Source organism: Centropristis striata, chromosome 2 (genome assembly GCF_030273125.1).
Source record: "Centropristis striata isolate RG_2023a ecotype Rhode Island chromosome 2, C.striata_1.0, whole genome shotgun sequence".
In the NCBI taxonomy this organism is placed as follows: domain Eukaryota; kingdom Metazoa; phylum Chordata; class Actinopteri; order Perciformes; family Serranidae; genus Centropristis; species Centropristis striata.
In genome coordinates, this window is record NC_081518.1 from 21,495,326 (window position 1) to 21,509,230 (window position 13,905).

The 13,905-nt window shown below is 43.2% G+C and overlaps 1 protein-coding gene across 1 annotated transcript; it reads right to left on the reverse strand.

Annotated features, from left to right (window-relative positions):
• Nucleotides 1-1,334: 1,334 nt before the first annotated feature.
• On the reverse strand, nt 1,335-8,980 carry LOC131958835 (alpha-2Db adrenergic receptor-like). Its single transcript, XM_059323971.1, has 2 exons — nt 8,279-8,980; nt 1,335-2,587 (listed from the first exon to the last, which is right to left on the reverse strand). Exons 1-2 carry the CDS (start codon nt 8,594-8,596, stop codon nt 1,454-1,456), a joined length of 1,452 nt encoding a protein of 483 aa, XP_059179954.1. The 5' UTR covers nt 8,597-8,980; the 3' UTR covers nt 1,335-1,453.
• Nucleotides 8,981-13,905: the final 4,925 nt, after the last annotated feature.

The following is a 13,905-nucleotide window of genomic DNA, read 5'->3' on the forward strand; positions in this document are numbered from 1 at the left end:
TTAATATAAGAGCTGATATCTAGACATTTTCCATGGTTTTCTTGATAATGATTTTGGTTATTATCAATTAAATGGAAAATGTCTAAATATCAGCTGTTAAATTAAACTCTTATCACCTATTTTTCTTGTTATCATTATATTTGTCCAAACAAATGTACCTTTAGTTGTACCAGGTATTAAAATGAACAAGACATTGAAGAAAACAATGGTTTAACCATTTTTTTCATGATGTATTAAGTTGGCTGCATGAGACGGAAGTAAACCTGGTAGCCAGATAATTTTTTTGGCATAAGTGCCATCTTTATATATGAAGATATTAAGGTATAACACATGTGCGTTTGTATCGGTCTGGATGAGAATGAGTTGCATGCTTCATCAGCAGCATTATATCACCAACAGGTGAGATAAAAGTTATATATGCAACTTGAGAGTTGTTATCAAACTGTGTTGCCTGGCAGCAGGGATGATGTAACACCCGCGGCCTTGGACTCAGCACTCCTTCTGCCGTCACTTTGTGTTTGAAAAGATAAAAGCATCTCATCAACTTAAAAGCAACAGAATATTGTTGTTTTTTCTTCCCGCAATCTGCATGAAATGATTAAATGTGAATCTTGAAGCCCAGTTGTTGTGCAGGTCAGGTCAGGGTTCAGCACTCGGTCCGATCAGGTTCTGCACCGACAGCAGAGACAAAAGCCAGCAGCAGGCGGCCCGGTTATTTCATCCGGAGCTTCACAGAGCATAATTATCTATTGTTGCATGAGCCTGAGGTTGATTATATTTATTCAGAGGCTTGGGCATAGTTAGGCTTATTCTTTTCTCTCTCTTTTGTCCTCTCTCTCTGTGTACAGCAGCTCAGCCCATCTGCAAGCTGCACATGAATTTTTAATGCCTTTGCCCCGAGCTGTGCAGTGTCAACAGAACAGTGCAGCTCCATGAAGAAACGGTTAACTTTCTGCTTTTTTACCAAGTTAAAGTTTAAAATTTCGGGTGCTGCTGGTGTTTAATTACTCCGAGGCACAAAAGAAATCCATTAAAATCTTATTGTATATTTTTTAAAAGGCGCAGTTGGTTTTTCTTCACTTCCTTAGAAATCAGCTTTCTGTGGCGCTCGCTGCACTGCACAGACATCCCGGAGCTCCGCGGGGACGGAGTTCACAGCCCCGCGGCCTTTTTCCTCTAATTAACATTCAAATTCAGGCGAAAAGCTCCACGACGTGTTGAAATGTTGCACTCACAGTGTGTCGTAATCCACCTCATCTGGCTCTTTACACTAGAATACAAAGTGATTATTTAATAAATTAATAATTAGTTCAATAATAAATCAACACGCAGGCTGTATGGCAAGCCCTTTAATGTCGGTATGACAGCACAGTGAAAAACAGGAGTTAAACTGTGTGCACACTCATTTGTGTCTGACTGTGTGAGGCCACTCTCACACACATACATTCACATCTCATGTTCGTTTGTGAGTCTGGAATAAAATCTTCTTGAAGGCCCTCCTGAAGTCCCGGTTAAAGATAGTATAAATGATGGGGTTCAGGCAGCTGTTGCAGTATCCGATCCAGAAGAAAAGGTTGAAGAGTGTGTCAGGGATGGTGCAGTTCTCCCTGCAGACGGCGTGCAGGCTGTACGTGAAGAAGAACGGAAACCAGCACAGTACAAACACCCCCATCACCACCGCCAGCACGAACGTGAATCGCTTCTCCCTCATCTGAGCCACTTTGTTCTTGGACAGAGACATCTGCCTGCTGCGCAGCGGCACCGGAGAGGGCAAGAGGAAGTGGTGGGAGCAGTTCTCGGATGATGCCCATGAGATGGAGGCACAGGATGGAGGAGGAGGAGGAGGCTTTAACCTGTTTGTTGTTCCCTCCGCGTCCTCTGTTTTCACACTTCCGCCGCCTCTCCTGGGGAAGCGGAGAGCGGAGGAAAACGAAGATGTCGTTTTAATGTTCGCCTCGCAGCTCCTCTCCTCCAAGTCGATGTCGTCCAGCTCTCCCCGCCTGCTGCTGTTGTTGCTCTCCACGTTGGACGAGCTGTGGCGGTTGGGGGGCCGCGGGCTGTCCAGCTCGTACTGGGATTGGCCACAGCCGGCTCCCTTTCTTTGGCACGGCCTGGGGGTGGCCACGAAGCAGGTCTCCGATTGCGACGGCTGCCGCTCCAACACGTTCTTCGCCACGAACACGGTGGAGGCTCGCTGCTTGGCGACTCGGTAGATCTTACAGTACACGAGTATCATGATGACACCCGGGGCGAAGAAGGACACGAGGCAGGAGGACAGGATATACCACGTCTGGTTGTTGAGCAGACACTCCTGCCTCTTGGTGTCGCTGTCCTCCGAGTCCTCGTCCTTCTGCGTCATGAGGAGCGGCGGGGACGAGATGACAATGGATATGAGCCACACGATGCTGATCATCGATTTAATCCGTTTGGGCGTCCGCTTGCGGTTGTAGCTGACAGCTTTCGTGACCGACCAGTAGCGGTCGAGGCTGATGGCGCACAGGTGGACGATGGAGGACGTGCAGAAGAGGACGTCCAGCGCCAGGTAGAAGGAGCACCAGGTGGAACCGAAGTACCAGTAGCCCATCACCTGCAGGGGTAATTAAAAAATGTTAATAAATGATGCAGCAGCAGTAAGAGAAACAGAAAGGGGGCCTTGAGCCTCAAAGCAATTCAGTCAATATCTCATTACCAACATGTTGGCTGCAACTGTTTTCAGTTTGTCTGAGAAGCTCTCAGTGAGTTTGCCCCTGTGGATTCATATCAACACTCTCGTAAAATAATTTAAGCCTACAATCCCTTCACAGCTGCAAGAAACTGTAAAGTATCCATCACATTCTTGCACAACGGGCTCGCTCTGCAGTCAGAATGGAAAGGAAAAAGTCCCAGATTTACCTCTTCACATGTTTTTTCCCCCTCTCTGGCAGGTGATAAAGAAGTAATTATTGGGCTTCCTCAGCTGAAGTGCAACATTTTGGATGATGTTGCATTTGCTTTTCTGGAGGAATTTAATTGTCAGTTTTTGCAGCTGTTAAATGAGGCTCTGCTGCAGTTCAGAGGGAAGAGGAGACGCTGTAATTCTCTCTGGCTGTTGAAAGAACTCCACAGCAGGAAGACAATTACCACATATTTAATTAACTAAATGGTAATCAACAATTATTCTGATCATCAATCAGTTTTTATCTTTCACAGTTTAAACAACCAACAACATATTGCCAGATTTAGCTTTTTGTCTTTTTTTACACCAACAAATAACCAATTGTCATCCCTTAAACTTGATTATTAAAGATATGTTCTGAGCTGTTTCTCTGACCAACCTGTTCTCATTCACTGCCTGTATTTATACATGAAATGCACTATAATTCATATATAATCCACCGAATCATGAGCCAGGAGTCGCAGCTTATTATGACCAATATTGACGTTTGTTTGTTTAGTTTACGTTTTAGTATAAAGAGCGACAAAGTCCACAAAAAGTGGAGGTCGCCATTGATACATGGATCGAACAAACAGGACTGACTTGTTTGACCTGTTCATCAAAGATTGGTGTTGGTATTTCAAGTAAATCCCAGACTCAAAATTGTTAAATTAACTTCCCTTCGTAACTACTTGACGTGATTATATTAACCTCTTATTACTCCACCTCCCTTTATTTTAGAGACAATCAGGGACTGTGGGCAGTAGATTTTAGGGGGAGATAACCACATAGAAGTGGTGAACATCATCTGAAAACTGAGGATCTGAAGATTAAGTTTAGATTAATGAGTTAATTAATCAAACAAACCTATTAAGGTGTATGAGGGCTCAGAACATTAATATTTTTCTTTCTGAAGTCCAATTTCCAGCTCAACTATATCACATAAGTTGTTGCAGAAATTTTGGGGTTGATTCCATTTGTGATACACATTTGGTGCTGAATTAGGTAAAAAAAAAAAATTTGAAAAAGGATTTGGAAAAAAAAGGGTCAAAAACCCCTCCTAAATTTTACACACATACACCGAAACCTAAATAAAAATGAAAAAAATCAAGCCTGCTACACCCTCTGAAAGAAAAAAAATGCACTGAACTGAAGAACTGAAAACCTTTTTCCTAAAGTTAACCAAGTGATTTCGCACCTGAACCTAACCAAGTAGTTCTGTTTCACAACATTGACCACATGTTTAAAACGGCAACTGTGCGACTGTTTCACAACGTTAAATAGAACGGACATATTGTGTAAGACATTATACAAACAGTTTTTGCTCTGACATGTTTTGTATGACCAGTTCACCTTTCTCATCGGCTGACATTCGCCAACACCTATACTTCTCAAATAAGCTGATATTGGTTGACATTGCAAGATGATGTATCCGTCCAGCTCTATTGTAAATTGAATCTCTTGGAGTTTTCTACTGTTGGCCGGTCCTATCAGAACATGTCACTTTGGCTTGGGGGTCGAGGAGCTTGTGATGGATGTTTTTGACATTTTCTAGAGTAAATGACTGAGCAGGAGGAGAAAAAGAAAGACTAGAGGCTAGAGGCTACAGTCGCACTCATACATTTTGATTTTAAAATAGCTTAACTGTATCCCAAATCGGGCACTGTTCGACTAAGATTCTATCAAAATTTCACATTAACTAATAGAAATGGTCATGTGATGCTTCCTATTAATGAATTGGTGTGAAATTAAAGTCTAACTTCTTATCTTTTGAACCATATATTGTTTTAACCGTGTACATTAGCCTCGGGTTTACCAGAGTCAGCAAAAGGATGCTAACGCCGGTGAATTAGCCGTGCGCTAACTGTATCCCAAACTGGACACTTGGATCTCCTGGATGTAAAACAATGGGGGCTGCTGAGTTTTTCGGGGGGCAATTGGATATTTCTGGGTAAGCCAAATAAATATCACAGTTATCAACCTATTTAATACAGTCTATGTTATCAACACAACCGGACCGTACTTCAGTCCTTCACAATAAAATACACTATTAAAACTTACTATTAAAATACTTGCTTTCTCTCATCAGATTAACTTTCGTATTGAAATTAGACATGTAAATCCCCATGTACATAAATTAAATTTTAAATAAATAAATTCATAAATAAATCAATTATACCTAGCTAGACAGTCTCTATACATAACTTGAGCTTTGTTGATGCCTAAATTTCTGGTGCCATCAAAACTGTCCCAATAGTGTGAAGAAGTGATTCTTCTCATCCTAACCACTTGGTTTTTGCATTAACCAAACCATTCCTTTGCCAAAGTGTTGCCTCAGTTCCTTCCTAAACCTCTAAAATGGAGTCATTAAAATACATCACTGGCCCCATTTGTAGATTATAAACTGCAGGATTTGTATATTGTGTTTTAAGTCTGGACGAGTAGAAATGGAAACTTTAACAAAGTAAAGCAGACAGCCACGTTCGCTTCCTGATTGGGTCTCATCAGTGGCGCGTCCTTCTTTGATCCGTCACATCCCGAAGGAACATCGACCTTCACTACCAGAGACTAATTCAACATGACGAATTCCAGCAGTCTCTGACCTTGCTGCCTCTGTTGTGCAGTTAAATTCTGCATTTTATAAAACTTGTACATGTGTTTACACCTGCATGTGCATGCCCTGTGAATTATCTGTGATGTTTTCAGGAGTGTTGGGGCAGAAATTAGTTCTGAAAGTTGTTGAAACACTCAAGAGGATGGAGATCAATTTATTTTTTTAAAAAGTTGTTGTAATGTGAATGTAGCCTTTGACACAGCAGGGCTTTGAGCTAAATGATGTCATCACCAGGATTCATTCAGGACAGAATATTTGACTCTGACAGATGGATGGTGAGATCCCTACAGCCGTGCTGCCAGCATGGTTATCAAATCTGACTAATCATTTATGAAAATCATTATTAGCTGCAGCCCCGAAGTTACAGACTGAATTTTAATTATCTATTCCGTCAGACACAACTGCTGCAGATGGAGATGTGTAGTCATCAGCAGAGGAAGAGTGAAGCTGAGTGTTGCTGCACTGGAAATGTCTTTGTTTTTCTTTGTCAGTTTGTCAGCAATTAATATAATGACTGCCCTCATTTAGGTGGAATTATAGAACCAACAGTCCATTAGCTGCAGCAGAAACAGATCGAACATGAAGTAAGAGGAAAAGTAAACCAGACAGAGAGACCTGGGTGACCCAAAGTTACCAGACAAACAGAAACATGCGTCGATAATAAAGTTTTCAGACACAGAGGAAGAGCAAACTCTGTGAACCAGAAGCTCCAGAGTCCGTCTGCAGCTGACAGGGAACTGTTCAAGAGCTGAGAAGTGTCTGATGTCTAATGCAACACAGAAGAAGCTGCAGGTGAATTTCAAGTATTAATGGCTGATGAAAGGCTGATGATGTTAAGGACAAATCGGTGAACTGTTATTAACGGGAGCAGGAGAGAAGATCACAGGGGAAACGCTGGCTATAGATCAGCATCAGCAGCATGAGGAGGGACAGAATATAATTAAATTGTTTGTAATTATTCAGAAACTGGTGAAAGTTAACAAGTGAAGATGTTCTCTTTACTGCTACAGAGTGGAGCCTCCCACTGCTGTTTAATGAATGTCCAAGTTAATTTACAGTCTCAAATGTGCAACGAACACTTCAAAGGGAAAAATGTTCTCCAAACAGCATCGACTGAGTGTTTCATCCAGTCAACGAGAAGATGTTCAACATTCAGCATCATTAGATTTACAGCGTGAACAAATATGGAGCAACACAAGGAGCCAAAACCCTCGAGGGGGAACTAAGGGTGTAGAAGTGTGGTGTTTCCTGCAGATTCCTGCCGGATAACACAGTCGATGCAACAGTTAGATGAACATTCAAGTTGTTTTATGTGTTGAAATGTTTTTTGTTAATCTGTTTCAAGCTGTCTTGAAAGATTGTTGATTCTAGAAGTGGCACCATGTGATTTGTGGCTGGTGTCGTCCTTCAAACATTCAAAAATAGACATTTTTCATCAACTGCTGTCAAAGTACAAAGTTGTCAAAGCATCAATGTCTTGAGCAAAGTTCTGTCAACTACTATTTTTACTTGCTTTCATCAGATAAGTCTCAAATCAACACATAAACATGCACAGTTCACCAGATAGAATGTTATCAGGGCCTGCTCCACCTGCTGGCAGATCATTAGGTTGTTCATCAATGGTCGGTTGCTGAAAATTAAACGGTTATATTTAGTTAAATAGCTGCAGCTCTGTTATGATTATGCTACAAAACATTTTCTCTTAGGTTAGCAAAGAAAGTTCCTGGTTGGGCGTTGTGAAACAAAGGTTGAAGTAACAAAACGGATTGTGAAGTGTCTTTAAGTGAGTGGGAGGGGTCAAACAAATCAGAGAGTTTGTGTCGCATATGTCATGTATTTATGTCACGTCATCCACGTAACAACTGCCACATTTACATGCATTTATTTTTACATTTTACATTACGCCTAACCAGGATTTTTGATAGACTTTTACCATAACATTAGAGAAGTGGTTTTGGAGCGTAATCGTTATGAAACTGCAACCTTTAAACTAAACGTAACCACTTAAACTTCAGCAGCCAGCCATCTAACTGGCTGATAACCTGCTGCACTTATGATAACTGGAATGATAACAGCTGATTCAATTGTGTGATAAACGGGAGTTCTTTCTACCTATTTTTCTCTTTGCAGAAGAAGAGCTCAAGATGGTGAGATAGCAGAAAGTGGCAAATTGTTTTAACCAGCCTAAAATGTGCCAGTAACCTCATTCAGCAGTTGCATGACATGAATATTGCATGCGTCTTAAATGTATTTATATTTATGCAGATATCTTGTAGGAGTGACCTCAAATGGCTGATTAGGGAGCCTGGTTCAACTGAAATGATGTAGAGACATTTATTGTTTGACTTTATCTCTTTATCTGGTGCGGCCTCAAGGTTGATATTACTGTTGAAACTCTTGGATGGTTTGCCATGACTTTTAGTCCAGATATCGATGGTCCCCAGAAGGTGTGTCCTAATGATTTTGGCAATCTTCTGGTTTTATGGATTTGATTGAAATTTCTTGATGATTGATGGATGGATTCACATGACATTTGGCGCAGATCTTGGTGAGCCTTTAAGCTTTTATCTGTATGTATGTAAAAGGTTTTTTTTTCTTCACTATCAGCTTTGATTCACCAGCCTCCAACTAATTATTATTCTGTCTACATTTACACCTTTAAACCTGTGATGAGATGAGATGTCCAGATACAGACTGCATGTGAAAACCAGCTGCAAATTAAGGTCTCAGAGTAGACTCTGCATCCTCACCTCGTTGGCCAAGGAGAAGGGGATGACCAGTGTCGCCACCAGGATGTCCGCGGAGGCCAGAGACACCAGAAACAGGTTCTGCGGCGGCCTCAGGGCTCGGCTGGTGAAAACCGCCACCACCACCAGCACGTTGCCCACCACCGTCCCCAGTATGATGACCGAGACCACCAGCACGATGAACACCGACGCCACCTGCGAGTGAGGAGGTAGAGGAGGAGCCCTCGGCGAGGAGGAGGAGGAGGTCTGATTGACATTCTCCAAAGAAGAGTTTGGTGGCAAAGTGGCCATTACAGGCGTGAATACATCCGATAAGTCCATGGTGGTTAAATGAGTGACATTATGATCCCCATTTCCTGTCACGCTCTAGTGCTTTCACTGCAGACTGAGTGTCTTTGTGCTAGCCAGCGAGAAAATAACATAAAGTACAAGTAAATGAGAGAAAGAATGAGAAGAAAAAAGGGAGAGTAGATCCAGAAAAAAAATCAAAAGCTTTCTCTTTGGTTACAGAATAAAAAACATCAAATAATATCCTCACAGGCTTCAAACAATCTGATTTTAAATCTCAAAAATTAAAAAAAACACAAGCATGTCTAAAATCCTCACATCTGTGGGCAATATTTCACCATCTTCTACCTAGAAACATCCTGCTTCATCTCTGCTGCAACACATCTGCAAATGAACAAGGGATTTGCATGATTTAAGTAAAAAAAAAAAAAAAAAAAAGTAATACCTGCAAAAATATCCATTCATGAGCACATCTGAGCCCACAGGTTGACATACTGGATTAAAGCTGCTAGACTGGTCTACTTATTTCCAATCAGATGCAACATAATGATGGAAAAGAAAATAGAGAAGCATATGGCTACATGCTCTAGTTGGAGCAAGGACAGAAACCCTGTTTGTAATGCATGGTACCCTCATACTGCTGCACTGATAGAGAGAGAGAGAGAGAGAGAGAGATCAATGTGGCAGCAAGAAACGACTGAAAAGTATAGGAAAGAAAAGACTGAATGGGAAGAGGAGAGTGGTGAAGCGGAGGAGGTGAGGCAAGAAAAAAACAAACACAAAAGAGGTAAGAAAAAGAAAAAGCAAGAGGTCCTCACTTTCATGCGAGTCACTGCCGTGCTGAGTGAAACTGCTGCTGCCGCCGCTGCTGCTCACTGACTCTCCACTGCTGGAGACGAGAAGAGAGGAGGAGGAGAGGGAGAGAGAGAGAGTGAGAGAGAGAGGCTAATGGAGAGGAGATATGAAAGGAAAGAGTAGGAGATGCATGGAGAGAGAAAGAGAGAGAGGGATGGAGAAGAGGCTTTGTTAGAATAAAGAAAAAAGAGCCAGGAAAATGAGAAAGAAGAGGAGAGGTGGATGAAGGGAGAGGAAGATGAGAGGAAGGTATTAGAGAGGAGAGGAGGACACTACAAGAGAGAGTGGGAGGAAGAGGGAGGGAGGGAGATACAGTGAGGAGGAGAGGAAGAAAGAGGAGAGGAGGACAGAAACAAAGGGCAAGAAACACAAGGATGAGTCAAACAGGATAAGTGAAATGAAAAATGAAGGAAAGAGAGGGAGGGAGAAGAAAAGAAATAGGATGAGATGAAAGGAAAGGTGGACCGAGAAGAGGAGGAGATAGGGGAGGAGAGAAAAGAAGACAGGAGAGGAGAGAACAAGTAAGAGGGGAAATGAAGGAGATGGTGAAGGAGAAAGGAAAAGAAGATGAGAGAAGAAGAAGAGAGCACAGAGAGTGGAAGGAAAGATGACCTAGTGGTGAGAAGAAGAGGGAAGGAAAATAAATAAGATGACAGACATGAGGAGAGTAGGAGAGAAGAATTGAAATGAGAAATGAAGGAGAGGAGGGCGCAACAAAAGAGAGGGAGGAAGGGGAGATGAAGAGATGAGAAGAAAGAAGGAAAACATGGAAGATGAAAGGATATGACGAGATGGAATGAAGAAGTAGGAGACGCATGGAGCAAGAGAGGGAGAGAGAGAGAGAGAGAGAGAGGATTTCAGAGAATAAAGAAAAAAGGGCCAGGAAAATGAGAAAGAGAAGAGGAGAGGTGGATGAAGGGAGAGGAAAATGAGAGGAAGGTATTAGAGAGGAGAGGAGGACACTACAAGAGAGAGTGGGAGGAAGAGGGAGGGAGAGAGATACAGTGAGGAGGAGAGGAAGAAAGGAGGACAGAAAATAAATTAGGAGACGAGAGGATGAGTAAGAGGAGAAATTAAATGAAGACAACTAAAGAAAAGAGGGACATAAAGGGACGAGAAGAGGAAAGGAAAGGAAAGGAAAGGAGGGCAGAGGAAAGGAGGACAGAAACAATGGGCAAGAGACACAAGGATGAGTCAAACAGGATAAGTGAAATGAAAAATGAAGGAATGAGAGGGAGGGAGAAAAAAGAAATAGGATGAGATGAAAGGAAAGGTGGACTGAGGAGAGGAGAGAAGAGGAAACAAGGAGAGGATAGAAAGAGAGGAGACAAGGAGAGGAGAGGAAACGAGGAGACAAGAAGAGAGGAGGACAAAAACAAAAGAAAGACTATAGGAGAGGAGAGGATGAGTAACAGAGGGAAAAAGGGAAATGAAGGAGAGGAAGCAAGAGGAAAGAAAAGAGTGGAGTGAGGGAAAGGATGAGAGGAGAGGAGACAGTGATAAAGGAGAAAAAGAGAGGATATAAAAGAGAAAGGGGGTCTGAATGTAAAACAGAAGAAAGGAGAAAGGAGGAAACAAAGAGACGAAAAAAAGGAGGATTCGATTTGAGAGGAAATGAAAGAAAGCTCAGAGTCAGAATCAACTTTTCAATGATCATCAATCAATTCTCATTTATCCTGAACGAGTGGAGTGACAAAGAGGAAGGGGGGGGGGGGGGGGGGGGGGGACCTTTACTCTCCAACTGATGCTCTTCATTGATCTGGTGACATGTAGATGTCCGCCTTCAGCAGCTTCTCCTCTGAAATCACACATTACAGAGCCTGGCATGGCACGAGCCAGGTGTGGTGGCCAGGTGATCCTGGGAAGCTGCAGCCAGTGGACTCACTTAACAACAGATCAGAGAGTCATCTTCCCACTGTAGTGACACTGAGCTAGATCAACATCAGCACGTCTCCTCCTCCTCCTCCTCCTCCTCCTCCTCCTCGGGGAGTGCGATCACAGCTGGTTATTCAGCCTAAGGAGCAGCCAGGGCTTCAGGTCACACACGTCACCACCAATGAGCAGCTCACTGACAGCAGAAAGGACCAAATAAAACACCACCTCGATTCACAGAAACAAACAAAGGGGAGAGGAGAGGAGAGGAGAGGAGAGGAGAGGTTTTGGTTTTCAAAATCCCTTTATTGCACTATTTCAGGGATACACCAGATCATTATTTTCACCACATCATTTTAGCGGAAAAAAAAATACAGAATGAAATACAACCAGTGAACCAAACAATAACCATATATATTAAAAATTAATGATCAGCTCCTCATCCCTCCCCACGGAGCACAGAACCTCCCCAACAGCCCACATGTGACTAAAATCCTGCACATTGTCCATTACACTATAGTAGGTGTGTTCCACCATGAGTCTGGCTTTCACCAGTCCTGCCAGAACCGAAACCGGCTCCACACAACCAGCATCCTGGACCCGGTTCCTACGGGTTAGCCAGATAGCTAACTTAGCAGCACCGGACAAAAAGTTCAGCAGAAGGTGCACAGCCTTCTTCTGGACAGAGTACTTAGGGCCAAAAATAAATAAACAAAAAGAAAACTCCTCCCCAAAACCCTCAAACCAACTTTTTAAAAGGTCAAACAAGGCCGACAGACGAGGACATTCAACAAACAGGGAGAGTCACGTGACCGGCTGGACAAGATGGCGGCTTAGGCTTTTTGCGCTTGCCTTACCCTCCCCGTTTTTTACTAGTTTACCCCTTCAAGTTTATTTTTGTACTGATATTTGTAGCGCCTTTAATTGTTTGGGACAAAAATGACTGAATCTGGGAAAAAGAGCAGTGCAGGTGGAGCCTCCGCGAAGTCGAGCAAAGGAACTCGTACTACCGAGCTGGATGCTATGGCAGACACGCTAATGGAGAAACAACGTGAATATCTAGAGCCGCGGTTCGCACAACTTCACAAAATGGGTAAAAACACAGAGGATAAATTGAACACGATTCAATCTGATCTGGCCTCGCTCTCGGCGAGTATTGGTGTGGTGAAAGCAGATATTAATGCTCTGAAGAGCACTGTCAAAGAAAACTCCATGGCAGCTGCTAACCACGAGACTGTGCTGCATTCACTTGAACTCAAACTGGCGGACATGGAGGACAGGAATAGACGCTGCAACGTTCATATCATCGGCTTGAAAGAGGGGGCCGAGGGGTCGAACAGTGTGCAATATTTAAACCGTGCACTGCCAGAGTGGTTCCCGTCTCTTCAGACTGAGCAGCCGGAGATAATGCGGGCACACCGGATCTACGATGGACGCTCTGCCCATGACAGGCCCCGCACTCTCATTTTCAACGTCCTCCGCTACACTACTCGGCAGGCTATTCTACGAGCGGCGAAGAAGAATCCGGTCTCCGTGGACGGCAAGAAAGTGAGATTCGCCGCGGATTACAGTAATCACACAGTCAAGCGCCGACAGGCATTCACCCAAGCTATGGACACTGCGCGAGAAAGAGGAGTTGAATTTTTTCTCCTTTACCCAGCAATTCTGAAAGTCAAAGACGGGCCGGGTTATCGTGTTTTCAACAACCCCAGAGAAGCAGAGGATTTCCTCAACTCCCGACCGATGGCGACACAGGAGAGATCCCCTCGGGCTCTGGCTTGCGAGGCGGTCAGCCGGCACACCCGGGCCAACATCTCACAGGCGGCTGCGGAGGACCCGTAACAGCCCCTGATCGTCGCCCTGATACGAAACCGCTGCTAATGGATGGATATGAGTCTCATCAACGCATAATCTTCATGGAGTGAGTTATTCCGTGAACTGGCTCCGTTTATTCTAGGAGTCGCCACGAACTGTCACCTGCTTCACTTTAGCCGCTTTCCCTTTTTGACGCGGTGTGTGACACAACGGATTACGGTGGATCTTTCCTTTAACTTTCACATTCAATTATTGTTTCTGACTTTAAGCGCCTGCTCGAGTTATGGGCGTTATAATGGGCGCGGAAAAAAGGTAACATGTACATAACACTTATGTTAAAGTGACTGTTTAGGCTCTGAGACTGTTTAGATCTGGGTATCTTCCATGATGCAGGTTTAATCCCTTGTCATAATACAATCCTAGGATCTGGTGTTGTTTTTTGTTGACAGCCGGAGTTAAATAATTGTGCGACAAACTGCTTTGATCTACTTGAGTGTTATACCGTTTCTCTCCGATAATTTCCTGGCAGATTTGATTTGTCAACAGTTTTACGTTATAATACAGGATCGAAGCGTTTCTGTTTTTGCACGTTAAGAACTTTCCTCACATTGTGGGGCATTTTTCAGTTTTACTCCTGGTGCAGTCAGCGCCAACTTTAGTCTCATACTTGAAATCACAGTTATATCATACTTTGTGTTGTATATCTCATTTTAAGTAGTTCAGTACATTCATATACGCAGTCTCTTACTGCATGGTTTATGCATCTAATTTTAAGCATTGAAGAGATGACTTCTTTGAAA

Bases quoted from the DNA above. Each gene is read 5' to 3' on its own strand.
- LOC131958835 (XM_059323971.1), bottom strand. From the start codon at position 8,596: ATGGACTTATCGGATGTATTCACGCCTGTAATGGCCACTTTGCCACCA. The intron at 2,588-8,278 runs GTGAGGATGCAG...TTACCCCTGCAG, and splicing joins CCTTCTCCTTGGCCAACGAG to GTGATGGGCTACTGGTACTT.